Source organism: Lissotriton helveticus, chromosome 1_1, assembly GCF_964261635.1.
Source record: "Lissotriton helveticus chromosome 1_1, aLisHel1.1, whole genome shotgun sequence".
Taxonomy (NCBI): domain Eukaryota; kingdom Metazoa; phylum Chordata; class Amphibia; order Caudata; family Salamandridae; genus Lissotriton; species Lissotriton helveticus.
The window spans coordinates 1652934766-1652954635 of NC_136057.1; the positions used below are offsets into that span (position 1 = coordinate 1652934766).

General features: G+C 49.4%; 1 protein-coding gene across 2 annotated transcripts in view; it reads right to left on the reverse strand.

Moving 5' to 3' along the window:
* Positions 1–19870, reverse strand: part of TFCP2 (transcription factor CP2) — a 356031-nt gene that overhangs the window by 247988 nt on the left and 88173 nt on the right. For both annotated transcript variants that reach the window (XM_078688852.1, XM_078688853.1), the window contains exons 5-6: positions 18752–18858; positions 10593–10745 (exon numbers count right to left, since the gene is read on the reverse strand). In XM_078688852.1, the coding sequence (XP_078544978.1) occupies positions 10593–10745; positions 18752–18858 (260 nt within the window). The remainder of the gene's footprint in view (positions 1–10592; positions 10746–18751; positions 18859–19870) is intronic.

Genomic DNA, 19870 nt, shown 5'->3' on the forward strand with positions numbered 1-19870 from the left:
CGCCAGACATCCACCTTCTTGTCCAATGCCTCTGCAGGACGTCCTGCACACCACCAGAGGTACACCTCACGTGCAAGCTCCTTAAAAAAAAACTCACACGAACTCCTCCAGTTCAAGACACCACTCATCCACACACTCCCCCTCCAGACTGGTGAGACAGTTCCTCACTGCCTCTGACTCTCAACCTGTCACTCTCTTACTGAGCGCACCAGGCACCATACTCTGGGAAATGGGAATGGGACTTCACGCACTGGACACATTTAAGCTGCCACCACTGGATCCTACCATACTGGGGAATCCAGACACACACACACTACACTCAGGGATTAACCACCCTCCTGAGCAAGCAATTTCTCCTCCACCCTCCCTCTCTTCCATCTACCCACAAAGGGACAGGAATAGGGATTGGACACTGGACCCAGCAAGGGATTCCTAACCTATGGGAACCTCCCCTATCTACTGGCGTCCCGCCCTGTCATTTTCTCTCATCTGCCACTAAACATAAAGCGCAGGAACACCATCTGAAAATGACACTTTTGAGGAAAAATAAAATCAAAAACAATAATCCCAAATATGTGACTATCTGAAAAACGCAGAGTTTTTGTAATGTAGCCGGTTGTCGCTATGGCACCGGGCAAATGCAAGTCCAAATCCGCACCGCTGAAACACCAATGTTAGAAACCGGTTATTTCTGGTAGGCTAAGGCTTATGCCAAAGCCAGGCAGAAACCACCATTCCAGTCAGGGCAAGGAAGTCACACGCCAAGATAACCCCTGCTCGCCCTCTAGGTAGCATGGCGCGGGCAGTCTAGGCTAAACTCGGGGGCGATGTGTAAAGCATTTGCGTCAGCGCACGACAGCAACAACATATTAGGTACACCACAAAAGAGACTCCACACAAGGTTATATTAAAATAACTTTTGTATTGTAAAAACATATCAGATAGAAATTACACATGTACATTGTGCCAACTGGCACGGCAATATTCACAAGGGATTATGTACACAGGACAGGGCCACATAGGCCACTGTCATAATCAGCACTTCTAAAATAGAAATAGTACTTATAGAACTTAGAATAAAAGTGTATAACATCACTGTACCACAAAGGAACAGTTATAGATCACCCCCAGTAACTACTGGGGACAGGTAAGTACCACCTACGCAACCCTACACTCCTTGGGAGACTGTCACGCAGGGGACCAGGACCTCACTAGGACCACCTGTACTAAGAAAGAACAACCACCTAAGGATGAAATCCACTTAGGGGTATAGCTCAAAACGCACTACCCATGATGCATGAATATACATTCAGAGGAGTAGTAAAGAAAGAAAACACATGATGTATAGACCTACACATTCAGCGGTGTTCAGGACAGAGCACGTGATGCAATTAAAATACAGTCAGGGGTGCAGCGCAAGAAGACACATGATGACTAAACATTCAGAGGTGTAGCGCAAGAAGAGAAAGACACATAATGCATGAAACATTCAGGGGTGTCAAAGTAAAGCAATAGCGCAAGAATCACATGATGTCTAAAAACATTCAGAGGTGTAAGATCAAGGTGCGTAATCATACTAAAAGCATTACATTTCCTAGCACCACATCACAATGCGCAAAGCTCCCATTAGGCAGATACTATCACATGAGCCACTACCTGTGGCAGTCCCTAGGCCAACGGCCTTGTTGGGGCTCAGACGCCCTGAGTCTCAGTGTCAGGGTGCCTAAACGATGCAGGGGCCCACTACTTGCTGGGCCCCTGGGAACACTCGCAAGGGCCTAAACGTTGCAGCTGGCACTAAGTGCTGCGCAGCTGTGAAGGCCGGGCACCACTGTGCCCTCTCTGTCCCACACAGGGACTCCCTTGAAATTGCGCCTAAACGGTGCAACCGCCCACTAATTGCTGGGCAGCTGGGATGCAGAACTGCGACAGGGCTCTCACTAGCCCTCAGGCGCAAACTGCGCCACGCTGGAGCCACACAGGCTCTGGACACCACATGTCCCCCAAACGGTGGAGCTCTCAGGCTCTCAACAAACTATGGCCCCTCTGAGCCACACAGGCTCTCTCAAACTGCGGGGGTCGTTGGAGTCCCTCACGGGGGCCTCGAGCAAAAGAAATGCGGCAGGGAGCCCCTCGGGCTCCAAACATACCAAAATGCCCCCACGAGCCTCTCTCAGGGCTCAACACCAACAATGCCCTCTTCGGTGGGGCGGCCCGCTGCCATCTGGGGCCGCCCTACATGCTAGCAGCCCACGGGGGGGGGGCGGCCACTGGTAATGTGCCCCGACGCCACAAAACTCCATCTGCTCCCTCACGGAGCAGCAACAGCACTGCCCCCGTCTCCCCCGGCCCACACGGAGCCTCCCAGCCCTTCAACTCACCGGGCTCTCCTGTGCGGGGCTCCTCCGGGCGGCTTCTTCTTCTTCTGGGCAGCGCGGGGCTCCTCTTCCACCACGGAGCCCCGCCTGCAAGCTCAGCTGCTCTCTACACTCGAGGCTCTCCCTCCATTCGGGGAACCTCGCGCTGGCCTTCCTCTCCCTCGCCGGGGCTCCCTTGACACCCGGGAGCCCCCAGCAGCGGCCACACAGCTTCTCCTCGTCTCGGGCCCGGCGGTGATCACCCGGCACTTCTCCTCAGATGCCGCCGGGCTCCCTCAGCTCACGGGAGCCCGGCCGACCCGCCGGCAGGCAGCGCCATCTTCCTTCTTCCTCGGCGCGGCCCAGCCAATCACGTCGCGGCTCCTGCGCCGAGCCCCTCATGACGCGAGGCCGCCAACCAATGGCAGCGCGGCCTCGCCGATCCACGGGCCAATCAGAGCACGGCTCTCCTCGGGTCTCGGCCAATCCGGTCGCGGCCCCTTCGCGGTTTGTTTTCCTCCGCGACAGATCGAGGTGGGCACTCGTAGATAATTATATCCATGCAGGCAGGAATCCTCAGCGCATCCAGCGCTATAAACAAGCAGGAAAAGCGCTCCTAAGCGCTAGAAAGTCCAGCGACAGCGCTCTCATGCGCTTGGGGGAAATGAAGCGCTCCAAAGCGCTAGACAGCAGGCAGAGCGCTCCCAGGCGCTCAAGGCGAAGCCCAGCGCCTCTAGGCGCTAGAAACCAACTCCAGCGCTCTCCACAGGAAAAGGGCAGCTTCTCCATGCTGCCATGGTCCCAGAACTTCCCCAGGGGCAAAGCCAAGTCCCCCCTTCAGCCCAGGCAGGCAGAAGGGTCCCCCAGGAGTCCAGGAATCCAGGTGTCCAGGGGCTGGGCAGCGCCCCACCCTGGTAGATCCCAGTCAGCCACAAGAGCCAGGACAAGAACATTTTGGAAGGGGCAGAGCCTCTTCTTATCCACAGAAAAAGCTTTGAAGCCTTTGAAGCTTTCGTGCAAGGCGAGCCCTAAGCTCTGGGAGTATCTGGTTTCCCTCCCCTGTCAGCCTCAGGTCAGAGGTGACAGGGGGCCATCGGGAGGGAGAGTCATCCAGGGTGGGCCGACAGACACAGCCTGGCACCACCAGAGCTCTCTCCACTCCTCCCTAACAGCAGATGGGGGGCCTTTCATCTACGCCCTCCTTCGGGGCCTTGCGGACCCTGCAGACCCTGTTCTACTCAAACCAGACAGTCCATCTACCAACAGGCCCAGGCATGCCTGGGCAGACTCACCAGCCAATCACACGCTAGCACCAACTTACACAATTATGCCAACTTCCAAAAGTGGTACTTCTGGACTAGACACAGTCATGCTGCATACATCATTTTGCAGCATTCATTCTCACGAGTTCATACATATCAAACTCGACCCTGCACTCCCCATGCATCAGGAATCTACCATGGGCATACATATTCCCAGTCATTCCTATGGGAGGGCAGGTCACTCACCATCCATACACAGAAAGCACACGCACTTTACACTGTACCACAGTGAAAAAGTGCGCAGAGGCCTACAATCACCAATCCAGGTTCCAAAAACAGGCTAGGAAAAAGCAAAAAGTCACGGGGTAGACCTGCCCAAAGGACCGGGTCCAACAGTACCTATGGTACCCTTTACAAGGGACTTGTATGTGGCCAGAGAGTTTCCAATTGGGTTTCGCAACAGTACAGTTTAGGGAAAGAACATAGGCACTGGGTACCTGGTTGGCAGGAGCCCTGGGCACACCCAGTTAAAGTACATCAACAATTTGACAAAAAGTGGGGGCAACCACGCAAAAAGGGGCACTTTCCTACGCGCAGCTGAACATAAACTTAGTTGGAGTAAGTAGCATGCACCTGAATCAAATGCCTGAAGAACCAGTGGCTAAATAGATTTTTGTCAGATGTATGCCCTCAGATTCCTTTCCAGAACTGTCATTTTCCGATACTTCGGTTTTCCATTCGGCCTTAACAATTCCAACAGGCCAAGAACGTATTTTCTTTTGATGCAAAATTTCAGAAAATGTAGCTACTGAAAATCTCTGACATTATGGGAGATTTCTGTTGCAGCCTTTGAATGGCTAAAAGAAGTGAGGTCATTGAAAATGGCAGAGGGACAGCCACCCCTAACTGGGCAGCAATCCAATTACATTTTTGGCAGTATCATGCCAACAGGATCATTATTTACCACATTTCATGCCTTATTTTCATTGCCCCGCTTTAAATTTGTATTTTACCTCTGCTTGATTCACTAAGCATTTTTAAATTAGTATTGTACCCCTGCTTGATTCACTAAGCTTTTTAGAATTGTATTGGCACCTTTCATCCCGCTCGAATTGAAGCGACAAACGCTGAATTGTTACTTACCCACCCCCGCACTCCCATGCTACCCGGGCCAGCCTCTCCCGACTCAGGCGCTGAGGTCATTCTGTCCCGGCCGGGCTGAATTTCGTGACGGCCATCTTGGGTGGGGGAATCGTTTGCACGCATTCTAGTGCCCAGCATAAAAGAAGACGGGCATGTCTCCGCGCAGCGGACGCGACCAGCGGAAGCGCCGGATCTGCGCCGGAGTCGTGCCAGAGTCCTGCCCGTCTGCGACCATGACGCGGCCGTGGCCACCGACTCTGTTGGTTTTGGCACCCCTTCCAGTCTTTCTTACGGCAGGGAGACTCTACTATTGCTAAAACCTAAACATTGTGTCTTCTCACATACCATCCCTCCGGACCTCTCCACTTCCTCTTACCCATGCAAGCCCTGCAGCGCTGGACATGAAGTTGACAACCCCTTACTCCAATGCCCACTCCTACAGGCACCTACTGGACCTGCCCCTGCTGGGATCATTTTATTCTTAAAGCGGGTCTAATTAACTGTCGGTCACTAGTAAAACATTCCTTGGATTTAGCCCAAACCCTGATGGACAACAAGTGGGACCTCCTTTTCCTAACGGAAACTTGGTTGGGGGATGAAACCAATCCAGCTTTATGTCTAGCCATTCCCCCTGATTATAACATCTTGTGTGCCAACCGACAAAGCCACAATCATGGTGGGGGTGTAGCTATAATTTATAGATCGCAATGGACCATCTCTTCTTTCCCCTACACCCAAATCAAATCCATCGAAGCACTACCTTTTTGTATCAAACTTGCTGCTAATATTACATGCTCAGGCCTACTTGTATATCGTCCTCCTAAATCCAAGGTATCCTTCCTTCCCGTTCTTTTGGATTTTGTCCTTCAGGCTAGCTCCCGCTACGCAAATTTCACCCTACTTGGGGATTTAATTTGCATGTAGAGGACACCTCTGACCCCACCAACCTCAATTTTCTCTTCACCTTAATTGATGGCGGATTAAATCAATTGGTATCCCACCCTACCCATAAGGCCGGGCATACACTCTACCTTATCTGCTCTAACCTGGAAGACATTTCCATCAGTAAACCTTACCCAGTGATCTGGTCAGACCATTTTTTTATTCCTTTCTCTTTCCCCCTCTGCCACCAAAACAAGCCTAGGGTTCCGGCCAAGTTGGTCGGCCGTAACTGGAGTAAGATCTCCCCAGACAGCCTCGCTGCACATCTTTCTACCACTGCCCCTGTGGACGCCCCTGACTTGGACTCTAGGCTAGCTAATTTCAACAGCTGGGTCACTTCCGCCATCGACTCCATCGCTCCTATCAGGCCCATTAAAACTTTTCGTTCTGCCCCGTTGGCACCTTGGTACTCCGTCGAACTTCGCAAGTGTAAATCCGCTTGCAAACTCCTGGAGCGCCGTTGGAGATATTCGTACTCCCCAGATAGTAAAATGAAATATAAAACAGCTCTTAAAAACTATCGGAAGAAGATACTTGATCATAAAAAGACCTATCTGGGGGAGAAAATAAATAGAGCACAAGGATCCACTAGGGAAATCTTCAATACAGTTAGAACTTTCACAAATCCTATGGCCCTCAAACTCCAATCCCCGGTATCACAATCCCTCTGCACTCGTCTTTCTGACTACTTCGAGGAAAAAATTGCCTCTATTTACGACTCCTTCCCCTGTAACAGCAGCCCCAATACTAATGATAAACCTGTAGATCCTCCAGAATCCGCTCCTGTTTTCTCAGACTTTGAGGAGATCTCCTTAGAACGTTCTCTGGCAGAACTATTAAAATGTAGATCAGGTTCGCCAATTGACCCTTGGCCGGCCAAACAATACAAAGCACTGGCCCCTCTTCTAAACCCCACCCTCAACTGCATTTGGAACGACTCCCTTAAGACAGGTACATTCCCAGAGGCATGGAAACATGCCCAATTAGTCCCTATCCTCAAAACAATCCATGCAGATCCAGATGAACCAGCTAACTACAGGCCCATCTCCTTACTGCCCGCTCCCCCTACACCTCCGAAAGTCGTCCGTTAAAATGGGGAGTCCCACAGGGATCTTCATCGAGCCCCCTTTTGTTTAATGTTTATTTTTCCCCCCTGGCTGAGATCATTGCTCAGTCAGGAATTAAGGCAACCTCTTATACTGATGATATTCAGCTCTTATTTTCTAATAACACTTCTACCCAGACCACTTTTGACCCATTAGAAGATTGCCTCCGCAACATCGCCCGTTGGATGGACAATAATTTCCTTCGATTAAACGCTGGGAAAACCGAGGTCCTCTTTTTCCACCAATCCTCTCCACTGGACTCAAACCTCTGGTGGCCTCATGACTTGAGCATGCCCCCTTCCCCCAAGAAATCAGTAAAAAACCTGGGGGTTAGATGGGATTCTAGCCTCTCTTTCCAAAACCAAGTCCAGACGGTGACTGCTGCATGCCTCTCTAAAATTAGGATGATCAAAACATTTATTAATTTCCTTCCTAGTAATACCAGAAAAACCATTGTCCAGGCATTAATAACTTCCCACTTGGATTATGCCAACAGTCTGTACCTTGGACTTGCTTCTGGCCTTTGCCACCGGTTACAGACAGTCCAGAATGCTGCAGTCCGGCTGGTCTGTGGCATCTCCCTTCGAGAACATATCTCTCCACATCGACGAAGGCTTCATTGGTTGCCAGTTCAAAAAAGGGCAGAATTCAAAGCACTCACCTTGGCACATCGTGCAATCAAGGGAAAGGGCTCCGCATATCTCTCTTCCTGCCTCCGCCCTTACAGCAATGCGAGACACCTCCGATCCAGCTCAACAAATTTGCTGTGTACACCCAGATTTAAAAAAGCACGTTCTGGGGGAAAAACCTTTCAGGCTTGTACCTCCCAACAATGGAATAAACTCCCTAACTCCATTAGGCTGATTCAGGAAGAGCTGCCTTTTCGCAAGGCATTGAAAACATTCCTCTTCTGCTAAATTCCCTATGAGTGAGACCCAGCATACACACAGAAGCGCCGGGACACCCCGTTGGGGTAGCTGTGCGCTATACAAAACACACCAAATAAATAAATAAATAAATAAATTCAGCTGACCATTGGCAAAAACGCCTTCTCCCATACTGACAATTGAGGGCAAGTAATGCGGGAGGCTAGAGGGGCCTTTATAACAAAAGTGCCCTCCTCTAGCTACCTTATAAAATTTTGTAAAGGTATTCCATTTCCATAATTGGCCGGTGATCTTGGCATATGTTGGACACTCTCCTCAGCACCCACGTTTCCTAAGACACACTATGTTCATCTAGATTAGACCAAATGTAGTTGCCCAGACAAAGCAGAAACAGTGGCAGATATAGTTAATCCTTGAATTATGAAGTAGCCTTTCTAGGTCCTCTGTAGCTTTGTAATAAAAAAACACAAGCATTTGCAATGCAATAGGTCTCGCATTTGCGAGATTTGAGCTATTGGCATTGTAAATGACAATGCCTTTTATTTATGTTTTGAAAACCAACACAGAAATAAACGCATTACCATTTACAATGCCAATAGCTCAGACTCACAACTGCGAGACCTGTTGCATTGCAAATGCTTGTTAGTCCGCTTTCCGAAACACTAGGCAAAATCACTGTTAGTCTTTAGGGTGCACCATTCCGAGTCCCTTTTATGGTGATCTCGTAAGTTAGCTGCTTGCAGTTGCCAAATTCTTGTACGACTTTGCTCAGGGCCATGTTTGTAATCGTTTTGAATATGTGCTGAATATCTAGCTAATACGTTTGCATCCTTTACCATAGGAAACGGGTGAAAGGGTTTTGCTTCACATTATATGTATCGCCAGCATAGGTAACGAAGCCGTTGTTGACGCAGTATTTTGCTGCGTTCACGTGAAAAGAAATGGAACAGATTTGTTTTTGTCAGCATTTCAAAGATGAAACGCAGGAAGAAGCAAAAGATGTGTGCTTTAAAAACAAGTAAAACAAGTTTAAAAAAAAAATAAAACCACTGGGAGGGGGGAGGAGAAACACGAGACGGCCTGCGGCCGTCAAAGTGAAAGTACGGACGGCGGAGGGCATTGCTGTGGGGAGGGGGGAGGAGAAATGCGACACAGTGTGAAGCAGCAGGGGCCTTTGAAGTGAAGCTTCACTTCAAAGGTGTGGGAGGAGTGCGGCTCGGCTGAGCCAGAGCACACGCTGGGGGAAGTTTGTGGGGCGGAGCAGGAAGAGCTGCAGGGGAACAGATGGCTGGCGATTTGATGCTGTGCACGTGCATTTTAGGGCAATGCGCTTGCATGTTTAGTTCGATATTAGGTTATTTATTAAAATCAGGGAGCCTGCAAGGGTCCACCGATATGCAGCATCCTGCAGCACTTTTCTCTATATAGATGGAGTTACTCTTAAGAAACCCTTATATGTGCATGCCGTTGTACAAGCATACTACCAGTTTTATTTACTATATTTTATTACAAACGACACAACAGTGTATTTTCAGTACAGGGGGGTGTTTCAACAACTTAGAACCTCAACTGAGGTTGTTTGTGGATTTCCTTTAGTCATGCCGTCCCATGGTTCTCGGTAAACCCACACATGTACAACATCGTTTTAACATAGACCCAGAGAACCCATCACCACCCACACGAGGAGGAGATTGCACACTCACCATGCTACTATTCTTCAATCATGCACATAGAATAAATTCTGCTCGACATGCCCACCATTCAACTCACATACTTCTATAAGCACTAAAATGCATTACAACAGCACCAAGTTGGATGCAATACAAACACACCACAGCTCAAGACTTAATGCACTGCAAAGACTCTTTCCATATAGTAGGCCTTCCTCCCTTGGGCCTCTCCCCAAACCCAAGTTCTCCATCAAAAGCTTTAGAGTTTGGTTGGATAAAACCTTTACCACAGAGGTTTAAGCTTAATCAGTTTTTGGCACCTGCTTTGGACTCTTGAGAAGCCTCAAACTGATCCTGGACCTTTTTAACTCATTCATCTGTCAAACCATCATTTAGGTGGTTATCTTGTCCTGGTTGGACTATTGTAACATCTTGTACCTAGAAGTCAATACATCCATTACTAAAAGACTCCAGTTGCCCAAAATGTGGCTGCCAGGCTGCTTTTCTCCCCAAGTTCTTTTCTGCCTCTGGTGTTCTTCACAAGTTACACTGGCTCCCTGCGGATAAGCGCATTCATTTTAAGACTCTCTGTATCACCCATAAGATTTTTTTTACTTCCAGGGGACCCCCGATACTGAACCATCTTATTTCATTTTATTGGCCCACACGTTCTCTACGCTCCGTCAACCTCAACTTGGCCACTGTTCCCTGAGTCAGAGAAGGGGCTGATCCTTCGAAGCCCAGGACCCTTCTCTCTGGAACCCACTTGCTCCTTCCATCAGAAACATTCAAAACCATCAATTTTTCAGGAAATCTCTCAAGACATGGCTTTTCTTCATCTAGCTCATCTAGATCCTTTGGGATGTTGGCGGTTGCAGTTGTGTTCTATAGGCCTAGCGCTGGAAAGCCCCATTGTTGGGGCAGGTATACACTCTACAAATCCTATAACATAAGATACTAGAAGACACACATCACTAATCATACTTCAGTCTTGTGGTATAAGGCCACATCCCATAACTGAACAAAAAGTAGGCCCTAAATGACAGTAGTCATTAGAAAAATATGAAAAATCTTGCATTGTGAGCTTTCATTTCCAGAAATGCACTGCAAGATGAGCAACACCCACAGAACAGAGATACCATTGTAAACATGCAGAAAAAACGAAAACAATCTGTAAGACAGAAAACACCATTCTGACACTCACTGACTCTTCTACATCCCTTACCTTAAAGACTTTGACTTGGCAGCTGGCAGAATGAAGGTGCTCCGTGTACTCCCCGTTCTCGTCATCCTTGAAGGTATCTATCTGGATCCGGAAGGGCACCCCTTTTTCTCCCCCGTGCTTTCTCATTGTGAATTCAGTGCTAATGCAGTGCACCTAAAAAAGCATATTAATTATGTTGGCACTATTAGGGAGTTAATCATCATCATTATAAATCTTTATTCAGTTACACATTTTTTTTATTGATTTCACAAAAAGCAACAGCCAATCATCAAGACACCATGATAACATAGGAATATATGCAATGTTCTGGACAACCCATATGACAAGGACGTACAAATTCAAAGAGACAAATTTGTGATTATCCCCAGCGAGGCTAAACCATGCCCCCCAACCACTTCCCCCAGACCCTACGGTACTTCTTGGGGCAGCCACGTGCCTCGTACATGGTCTTCTCCTGCGTGACGCACCAGTCGACTCCGGCTCGCCATTTCTCATGGGGTTCCAAGCAGTCACTAGGTCTCTTTTAGCCACCACCATTGCCGTGGTATACAACAGTTTTTCATTTCTGGACCCATCTATGATGCCTAAGATCGCATGTTTCGGGTCGTGCAGGATATCCCACCCTAGTACCTCGGTGAGTTCCTCCTTAATGTTGCGCCAAGCAAGGACAGGCCTATACCATATGGAGAAAGTCAGCGGGTTCGTGACCGCATCTAGCACAGGCGGGGGTCGACTGGAGTTCTGTGCAATGCAGGCGCGCTGGGGCAAGCAGGCGGCGTGTAAGAAATAAAGCTGTACCATGCGCAGTTTGGCGGAGGTAGTAACTGTCATGGGGGCCATACGGGCGTCCCGCCTGTCCTCCTCCTCCAAGGTGCCCACCCAATCCACTCATTGAGCCCGCAGACGATCTAAGGATGTCGGAGTGTTGTTAATCAGTGTCCAGTAAATGCCAGAGATGCCCCCCTACCCAGATCCCCCAGCATGATTTGCGCCTCAGGAGGGCTATGATCTGGAAGCTCTGTACCAGTCGTGAGGTGCAGCTGTAAGTATCTATAAAACTGCGAGTGGTGTAGAGAATATAGAGTTTGAAGGCCTTGAAAGGAGCGCATATGATCACCCACCCATACGTCGCCCAGTTGAGAAATACCTATAAGGTCCCAGGACCGAAAGTCCTGCAGCTCATTGACTTCCCTGAGCCAAGTGCCCTGCCACAAGGGTGTACATTGGGTCAATGTGTGAGTCCATTTTGTATGGCGCAACGCAGCCTGCCTAGCCAGTAGCACCGAACGCGTCACGTCAGGCAAATGGGACGAAATAGGCTCCCCATACAGCATCGACTGAACATTGGACAATCCCAGTACACTGACGTCCAGCCTATATGCCGGATCGGACAAGCCTCCATTAAACCAGTTGTGCAGAGAGAGCAGACGTGTGGCCAGGTAGTATAAATATAAATGGGTCATCCCTAGGCCCCCGTCGAAGGAAGGGATCCTGCAGACACCCAGAGCCAATCGGGCCCTCCCCTTCCCCCAGAGGAATTTGGAAGCCATGCTGTCGAGCTCCCGGAACCAGGTCCTCGGGAAGTTGAGGGGGATATTTTGAAGCATGTAGAGGAATCTGGGGAGAATCATCATTTTGAAAAGTGCGACTCTCCCCATGGGATTCAGAGGCAGTGTTTGCCATTTTAGAACGTCCGCCGTAACCCTTTCCACCAGGGGAGTAACATTAAGAGCCCAGCTGAGTTCAGGGAATTCAGTTATAAATGTATCCATAAAAAGATTATTATACATGCATGTCAAAAGATAAGATAATATACACACAGTACCAGTAAAACCCATAAAAAAGATAGTAGAAAGTCCCTAAAGATTTAGAGACAAACAAGATACATTGGTTTTTAAATCCATCAATAGTGGCAACAGAATTAATCAAGTCAAGAATGTCTTGATCTCAACACAGCGGGTACCAGCAAATGACATTTTCGTTGGATAAGTGTGAAAAAATATAAGAGCACGACGAGTATGCTTGAGGTTCAGGGGTTTCAGGAACGGGATAATGAGGAATTTTAGGCACCTGATCAAGAGGTAAACAATCAGAAAGGATCTGCCTATTCAGCCGAGCTCCCTTCCCTGTCCAGCTCTTAATCCAGCATAGCCATGGTCTAAGAGCGATTATGTCTCCTATATCTTTTATTCCAAGCTCATCACGACAGAGAAAGTCAGTGTACTTTTAGGACTTGCAAAAAGCCTCTTGAAAACATGTTTTTACCAGTCTGAATGTGACCAACCTTCGTGTATACCGAAATATTACAACCATACAAAGCCTTTGAAACACATCTGTCTTGGTAAATCTCGATTAAAGTGCTGATGGCACTAGAACCCAACCCCTGGGCGAAGCTAACCACTGGCCTTAACAAGCTCACACTTCCTCCTCTCAATCATGGGCTTTCAATTGCACATTGAACACCCAGAGGTATGAGAAAACAGGGACTTTAACCAAGATATTTTTCCCCACCTCGAAGGTTTTAGAGCTGGTAGTCCGTGGCCAGACAACTATGCCATAGGATTTTGACAAATTAACTGCGAGAGCCAAACTGAACATAAAGGCAACAAACCTATTTAACAATAACTGTAGGAACACAGCGGTCCGTGCCATGCAAACGTCATTGGCATTCAATAGAACCGGGAGCGGTCTAGATCCTACCTTTGGACAACCCACATGCACTAAGAAAAGGCCTTTTTTCAAGACCACTAATATATAGGGTGAACAAGAAAGGAGCAAGAATACACCATGGGCGGACTCCCCTGCATGTTCTAAATGGTTGAGTGCAATACATACCCTGGGACAACCACACCAAGGCGGAGGTGTAGGCATGCAAATCAGATAATAGAAACACAATGTCTGGGTACACCCCCATCGCAAGAAGCAAACCCCACAACTTCCTGTGGTTAACCTTGTCAAAGGCTGAGGTGAGGTCCATGAATTCTGTTTGCTTGTGAACGCATTTGCAAACTACTCCAACTGCTAGACAGGAGGGGCTCAGCAAAGCATCAAAGAACCTACATTAGAAAATAAATGCTGAAGTCGCATTACCTAGAGCCAAATCCAGGTACAACTGAAGAAGTCATAAGATCTGCAAGAATTTGACAATTAAAGATTTCTTGGGCTTTTAGTTCAAATTCTGTACAAGAGAAATAATGGACCCAACCGGGAAAAAGTGAGGAAATTCAAACCAATGTAATCAGGAAGGTTTTTTAGGTCGAGGACCTAAAGGCTGCGCTTGCGCAGTCTTTGGTAGCAGATTTAATGATTTTTTGACGGGGCTTGGAACCCGCCTCTCTCCTCCACCTCGTTTCCATTGGCTGGCTTCCTAAACGGAGGCCAGCCATTGGAGGAGAGAGGCGTCACTCCAATCAAGCCCCGTCTCTTTCGGATTTGGGGGCGTGTTTTTGGTGTTCTTTCGCCCTGTGACGTCACCAGTCACTCAGAACCCAAAAACACGCCCCCGAATCCAAAATCTTTGGATGTTTGGGGCTGCCATTTTGCTGCTCGAGCAGCGTCGGACATGAGGTAACTATCCCTTGTTAAGACTTGTGCCCTGGTTTTAATGCCTTTTGTTTTTCTGTTTCTTGTTATTCTTAAAGGGTTGCTGCTACGTGCGCCACTGCAGACAGTCCCATGGCAGCCAGGCATGGGCGCCTCGCGCCTACGTGACAAGCAGAAGGGGAGACACGGGGAAGCTCGTAACGAAAGCTTGCCAAAACTAAGGGCCACCTGACCAATCACAGGCGGGCACGGGACAATGCAGGTCCGCCCTCGGCTGCCTGTGTTCCGCGTGCTCGTGTTTTGAGTCGCTGCGGCTGTTAGGTGCCGTCACAAAGTGTTGGAACGAGAACCGGGTTCAGTGGAGGGTTCCTAGACAATCAGCCTCAGAACAGTAGCGTAGCGGGAAAGGACATCACTGCTCTTCTACACAGTGTGCATCCAGCCTGCCTGCACCGAGCGTCTACAACCTGCAGCGAGTACCACCCGAGTCCTGCAGATTATATCTTTTTCACACCTTACGTGCTCTGGTGCTATAGCGCTGTTTTTCTGTTTCTTGTTATTCTTAAAGGGTTGCTGCTACGTGCGCCACTGCAGACAGTCCCATGGCAGCCAGGCACGGGCGCCTACGTGAGAAGCAGAAGGGGAGACACGGGGGAAGCTCGTAACGAAAGCTTGCCAAAACTAAGGGCCGCCCGACCAATCACAGGCGGGCACGGGACAATGCAGGTCCGCCCTCGGCTGCCTGTGTTCTGCGTGCTCGTGTTTTGAGTCGCTGCGGCTGTTAGGTGCCGTCACAAAGTGTTGGAATGAGAACCGGGTTCAGTGGAGGGTTCCTAGACAATCAGCCTAAGAACAGTAGCGGGAAAGGACATCACTGCTCTTCTACACAGTGTGCATCCAGCCTGCCTGCGCCAAGCGTCTACAACCTGCAGCGAGTACCACCCGAGTCCTGCAGATTATATCTTTTTCACACCTTACGTGCTCGGGTGCTATAGCGTCAGACATGCTGCTCTTGGAATGCAATGCAGAGGTAAGCATCAATATCCTTTCAATTACCCGCTAGGGTAGATATACAATGGAAGGGTTCCAGGTGTGCATAATTTTAAAATGGCGTTTAATTTCACTAACACAAACAAAGTGGTGGGAGCGTTGGAGGGGTGGTATGGACAGTCCTGCAGCCATGATCTAAGAATGTTTTCAGTGCACTCTTCGTGCCTATGGGAGCGTTTCCTTTGCTTAGAACCCATTAATTTGATCATGTTAAATGCTAACAAGTAAGAACGCTACGTGTGAGCATTCGAATATTACATTTAACACCTCTCGCCTTGTTGACTTCCACGTGTGCCGAAAGGCCACGTTTACTGTGGGTGGTCTGTTTTTAGAGAGTGGCACGCTAATCCACTGGAAGCATTTGGCGTTTCGGAAGGGTGCTCTGCAAGGGTCCCAAAAATGGCTGCACGCAAGGTGAGGGATGGTCCTCCCACGCGTCAGCAAGGTGCGTTCTTCAACACCCACCTTTGTTATCCTGCTTCCCAGTAGAAAGGGTTATGCAGCTTTGTGTGGGGGCGCAGATGGGTATCAAAAATCATTGTGTGAGGGTGGACTTGAAATGGCCGTTTTATACATTTGTAACCCGTGGTGTCACTGTCACCCGGCACGGCGCGCTGCATTAACTAACGGTGATGAAGCAAGTGCTCCGTGCCGGAGAGCGGTGTGCCCGGGGTCAGGGCAGAGTGTACTGTCGGCTCGTGTCTGACCGCCTTCTTTCTCTCCTCAGTTCGACAGCCCCTGCAGCCTGATGGAGACGGGCAGTGCCGTCAACTCTGCTGGGGATGGCCTGGGACAGTCCCCCGTGCACCTGGCCACCTGCGGGGGGCAGGCCTTCTTCGTTCTCTGGCAGCTGCAGACGGGCGTCGACCTTAACCAGCAGGTGAGCAGGTGGGTGTCCTTACCACCCAGATGGGCAGAGGGAGTCCCGTGTTTGTACAATACCATGCAGCGGCCTGGGCAGCTGAGCCATTCCGGGGATTGTATTTAATGTATATCTCACCTGGCAAAATAATCAATTCTATATCTATACTGAACGAGTTCATTAACTGTGAAGTACTTTTTCTTTGATGTGTTGGCAGTAAACAAACAGATTTTAAATTACAAACAATCTGTGAGAGCAAGAGCTCAAGTGTGTGTGTGTGTGGGGCTGCTTGTGTGTGTGGGGCTGCTTGTGTGTGTGGGGCTGCTTGTGTGTGTGTGTGGGGCTGCTTGTGTGTGTGTGGGGCTGCTTGTGTGTGTGTGTGTGGCTGCTTGTGTGTGTGTGTGGGGCTGCTTGTGTGTGTGTGTGGGGCTGCTTGTGTGTGTGTGGGGCTGCTTGCGTGTGTGTGGGTGGGGCTGCTTGCGTGTGTGTGTGGGGGTGGGGCTGCTTGCGTGTGTGGGGGTGGGGCTGCTTGTGTGTGTGGGGGTGGGGGTGGGGCTGCTTGTGTGTGTGTGGGGCTGCTTGTGTGTGTGTGGGGCTGCTTGTGTGTGTGTGGGGCTGCTTGTGTGTGTGTGGGGCTGCTTGCGTGTGTGTGGGGCTGCTTGCGTGTGTGTGGGGCTGCTTGCGTGTGGGTGGGGCTGCTTGCGTGTGGGTGGGGCTGCTTGCGTGTGGGTGGGGCTGCTTGTGTGTGTGGGTGGGGCTACGTGTGTGTGTAGGTGGGGCTGCTTGTGTGTGTGTGTGTGTGGGTGGGGCTGCTTGTGTGTGTGTGGGTGGGGCTGCTTGTGTGTGTGTGTGTGTGTGGGGGGGGTGGGGCTGCTTGTGTGTGGGTGGGGCTGCTTGTGTGTGGGGGGCTGCTTGTGTGTGGGGGGCTGCTTGTGTGTGGGGGGCTGCTTGTGTGTGGGGGGCTGCTTGTTTGTGTGGGGCTGCTTGTGTGTGTGGGGCTGCTTGTGTGTGTGGGGCTGCTTGTGTGTGTGGGGCTGCTTGTGTGTGTGGGGCTGCTTGTGTGTGTGGGGCTGCTTGTGTGTGTGGGGCTGCTTGTGTGTGTGGGGCTGCTTGTGTGTGTGGGGCTGCTTGTGTGTGTGGGGCTGCTTGTGTGTGTGGGGCTGCTTGTGTGTGTGGGGCTGCTTGTGTGTGTGGGGCTGCTTGTGTGTGTGGGGCTGCTTGTGTGTGTGGGGCTGCTTGTGTGTGTGTGTGTGTGTGTGTGTGGGGCTGCTTGTGTGTGGGGCTGCTTGTGTGTGTGTGTGTGGGGCTGCTTGTGTGTGTGTGTGGGGCTGCTTGTGTGTGTGGGGGTGCTTGTGTGGGGCTGCTTGTATGTGTGGCTGCGTGTGTATGTGTGGCTGCGTGTGTGTGTGTGTGTGGGGCTGCGTGTGTGTGGGGCTGCGTGTGTGTGTGGGGCTGCTTGTGTGTGTGTGGGGCTGCTTGTGTGTGTGTGTGGGGCTGCTTGTGTGTGTGTGTGGGGCTGCTTGTGTGTGTGTGTGGGGCTGCTTGTGTGTGTGTGGGGCTGCTTGTGTGTGTGTGTGTGTGTGGGGCTGCTTGTGTGTGTGGGGCTGCTTGTGTGTGTGTGTGTGGGGGGCTGCTTGTGTGTGTGTGTGGGGCTGCTTGTGTGTGTGTGTGTGTGGGGCTGCTTGTGTGTGTGTGTGTGTGGGGCTGCTTGTGTGTGTGTGTGTGGGGCTGCTTGTGTGTGTGTGGGGCTGCTTGTGTGTGGGGTTTGCTTGTGTGTGTGTGTGGGGTTTGCTTGTGTGTGTGTGGGGGGTTTGCTTGTGTGTGTGTGTGGGGGGTTTGCTTGTGTGTGTGTGTGTGTGTGGGGGGGGGGTTTGCTTGTGTGTGTGTGTGTGTGGGGCTGCTTGTGTGTGGGGCTGCTTGTCTTTGTAAAGCTGTTAATATGAAACTAGATTCAAGAAAGACTAGGAATCTATAATGCAGAGCTCCTTTCTCATCGATGGTTCCTTTATTCAGCAAAGCAAATATTTTCACCTCAAGGACTGGGGTGTGCGTCAGACATCACGCTCTGAAGGACGTTGGATGGTCTAGGAAAGCGAAAAGGGCGGCAAGGGCTTAGCTTTGGGTGACTAGTGTTTTGGGGGGGGGGGGGGGGGGGGGGAGAAGTCAGCAAGATTTAGAAGATGCACAGCCTGCACAGGATGTTGGGGACTGTCTCTACTACTGTGTATGTCGTTCCCTCGATTAATCCCTGAACGGAAAAGTGTGGCATAGCAGCTGTGGCATATGAATGGTCTGAGTGGGCTGGCAAAGTACTTCTAATATTGTTGGAGTAACTGCCAACAACTCCCACTCGATGTTATCCTGCTAACAATCAGCCTACTACCCACCCTCCTGAAAATCAAGTTTAGTAAACTGCACCCCTTTATTGCATACCTTTCTTTTATTGAATCTTTGTAATCCTAATCGCACCACACAGCACTGCGCTGCTTTGTAGTTATGTTTGTGCCGGTATAGGCCTGCTTACATATATTCATACAGAAGCACACGCCTTGTCAGACCAGTGGGGTTAACAATGCTTTCAGATCACTCAGCAGGCACACTCTCTCCAGTAATTACAGGGATAAAAGGGGGATTCACCAATGCTTTTACACCTCCCAGCAGGTACAATGCCTCCAGACCTCATGTGAGAGCCACATCTCCATACCTGGATAAACACAGAAGTCCGCTTTGCAGGGTCCCAAAGGAATTCCACTGTGTTAAGTTGTGTTGGATTTGACCTGGGATCAATGATTCCCACAGACATTGGAATATCTGAAATACAGCAAAAAAAAAATGTTTACCAAAACGACAGCTTAAGTGAGAGATGTATTTGAGGTCATCTTTTAAGGACCAATGTTTGTGTCCATTTTTTTTTTTTCAAAACGTAGTTTATTGATTTTGTACAAACATTCCTGATTGTTCACACAATAATAGCCATCACATCCACAAAAGCCTAATAAAGGAAACCCCCCCATCAATGAGTGATTGCATGAAACGATAAGCCTCCATAACGGGGCCTCACGTTTCTGTGTCCATTATAAGCTCGCTGGCCACCAAATCGAGTGTTAAGCTTTCGGCACAGAATAGTGAAGTCTTAGCATGGGACTTGGCCTTTGGCTAACTTTAGTCTCTACAGTGCTAAATAGCCCATTCTTAGACCATATATAGTTGCACTTTTGGTCTGCAAAACCTATGAAAAAAGTGATTTTTTTTAAAAAATGTTTGGAGCCAGTATTTGCCGCTTTAGAAACCTCTTTTTCAACATATACTTACTATGATGAGGAGATGCTTCATCCTCACGTCCTCCCAACTTTTACAATAATACAGACTTCAATGCCTGGCCTCCTGTAACTGCAAATTTGCAGATCCTCAGAGTCTGTTGATTCTGCATTGAGCAAACTGGAAAAAACAATACCCTTGTTGAACAGGTAACTTACCTTTGGTAATGCTCTTTCTGATGGATACGTTATTTAACCACAAAGTCCTACCTTGTGACTACGTTAGATTGGATCTGGAAACTCAAAAGAAGCACTGCTGCATGCCATGAGGTGGTGTTGTACAGCAAGTGATAAGTTGGGTTGCATCTAAGGTAGCGCTAACATCAGTTGCCTTCTAAATCTGGGCTTTGTACTGGACATCTGGGCTTCGAAATCTGGGCTTTGTACTGGACAATGCCTTATCCATGGACAAGCAGGCCAGTAAAGTTACTGGCTTGTGTCTCACCATAGCTAAATGGTTGAGGAAAATCCTGTGGATGTTGCCTATGTCAACACAAAAGACCGTA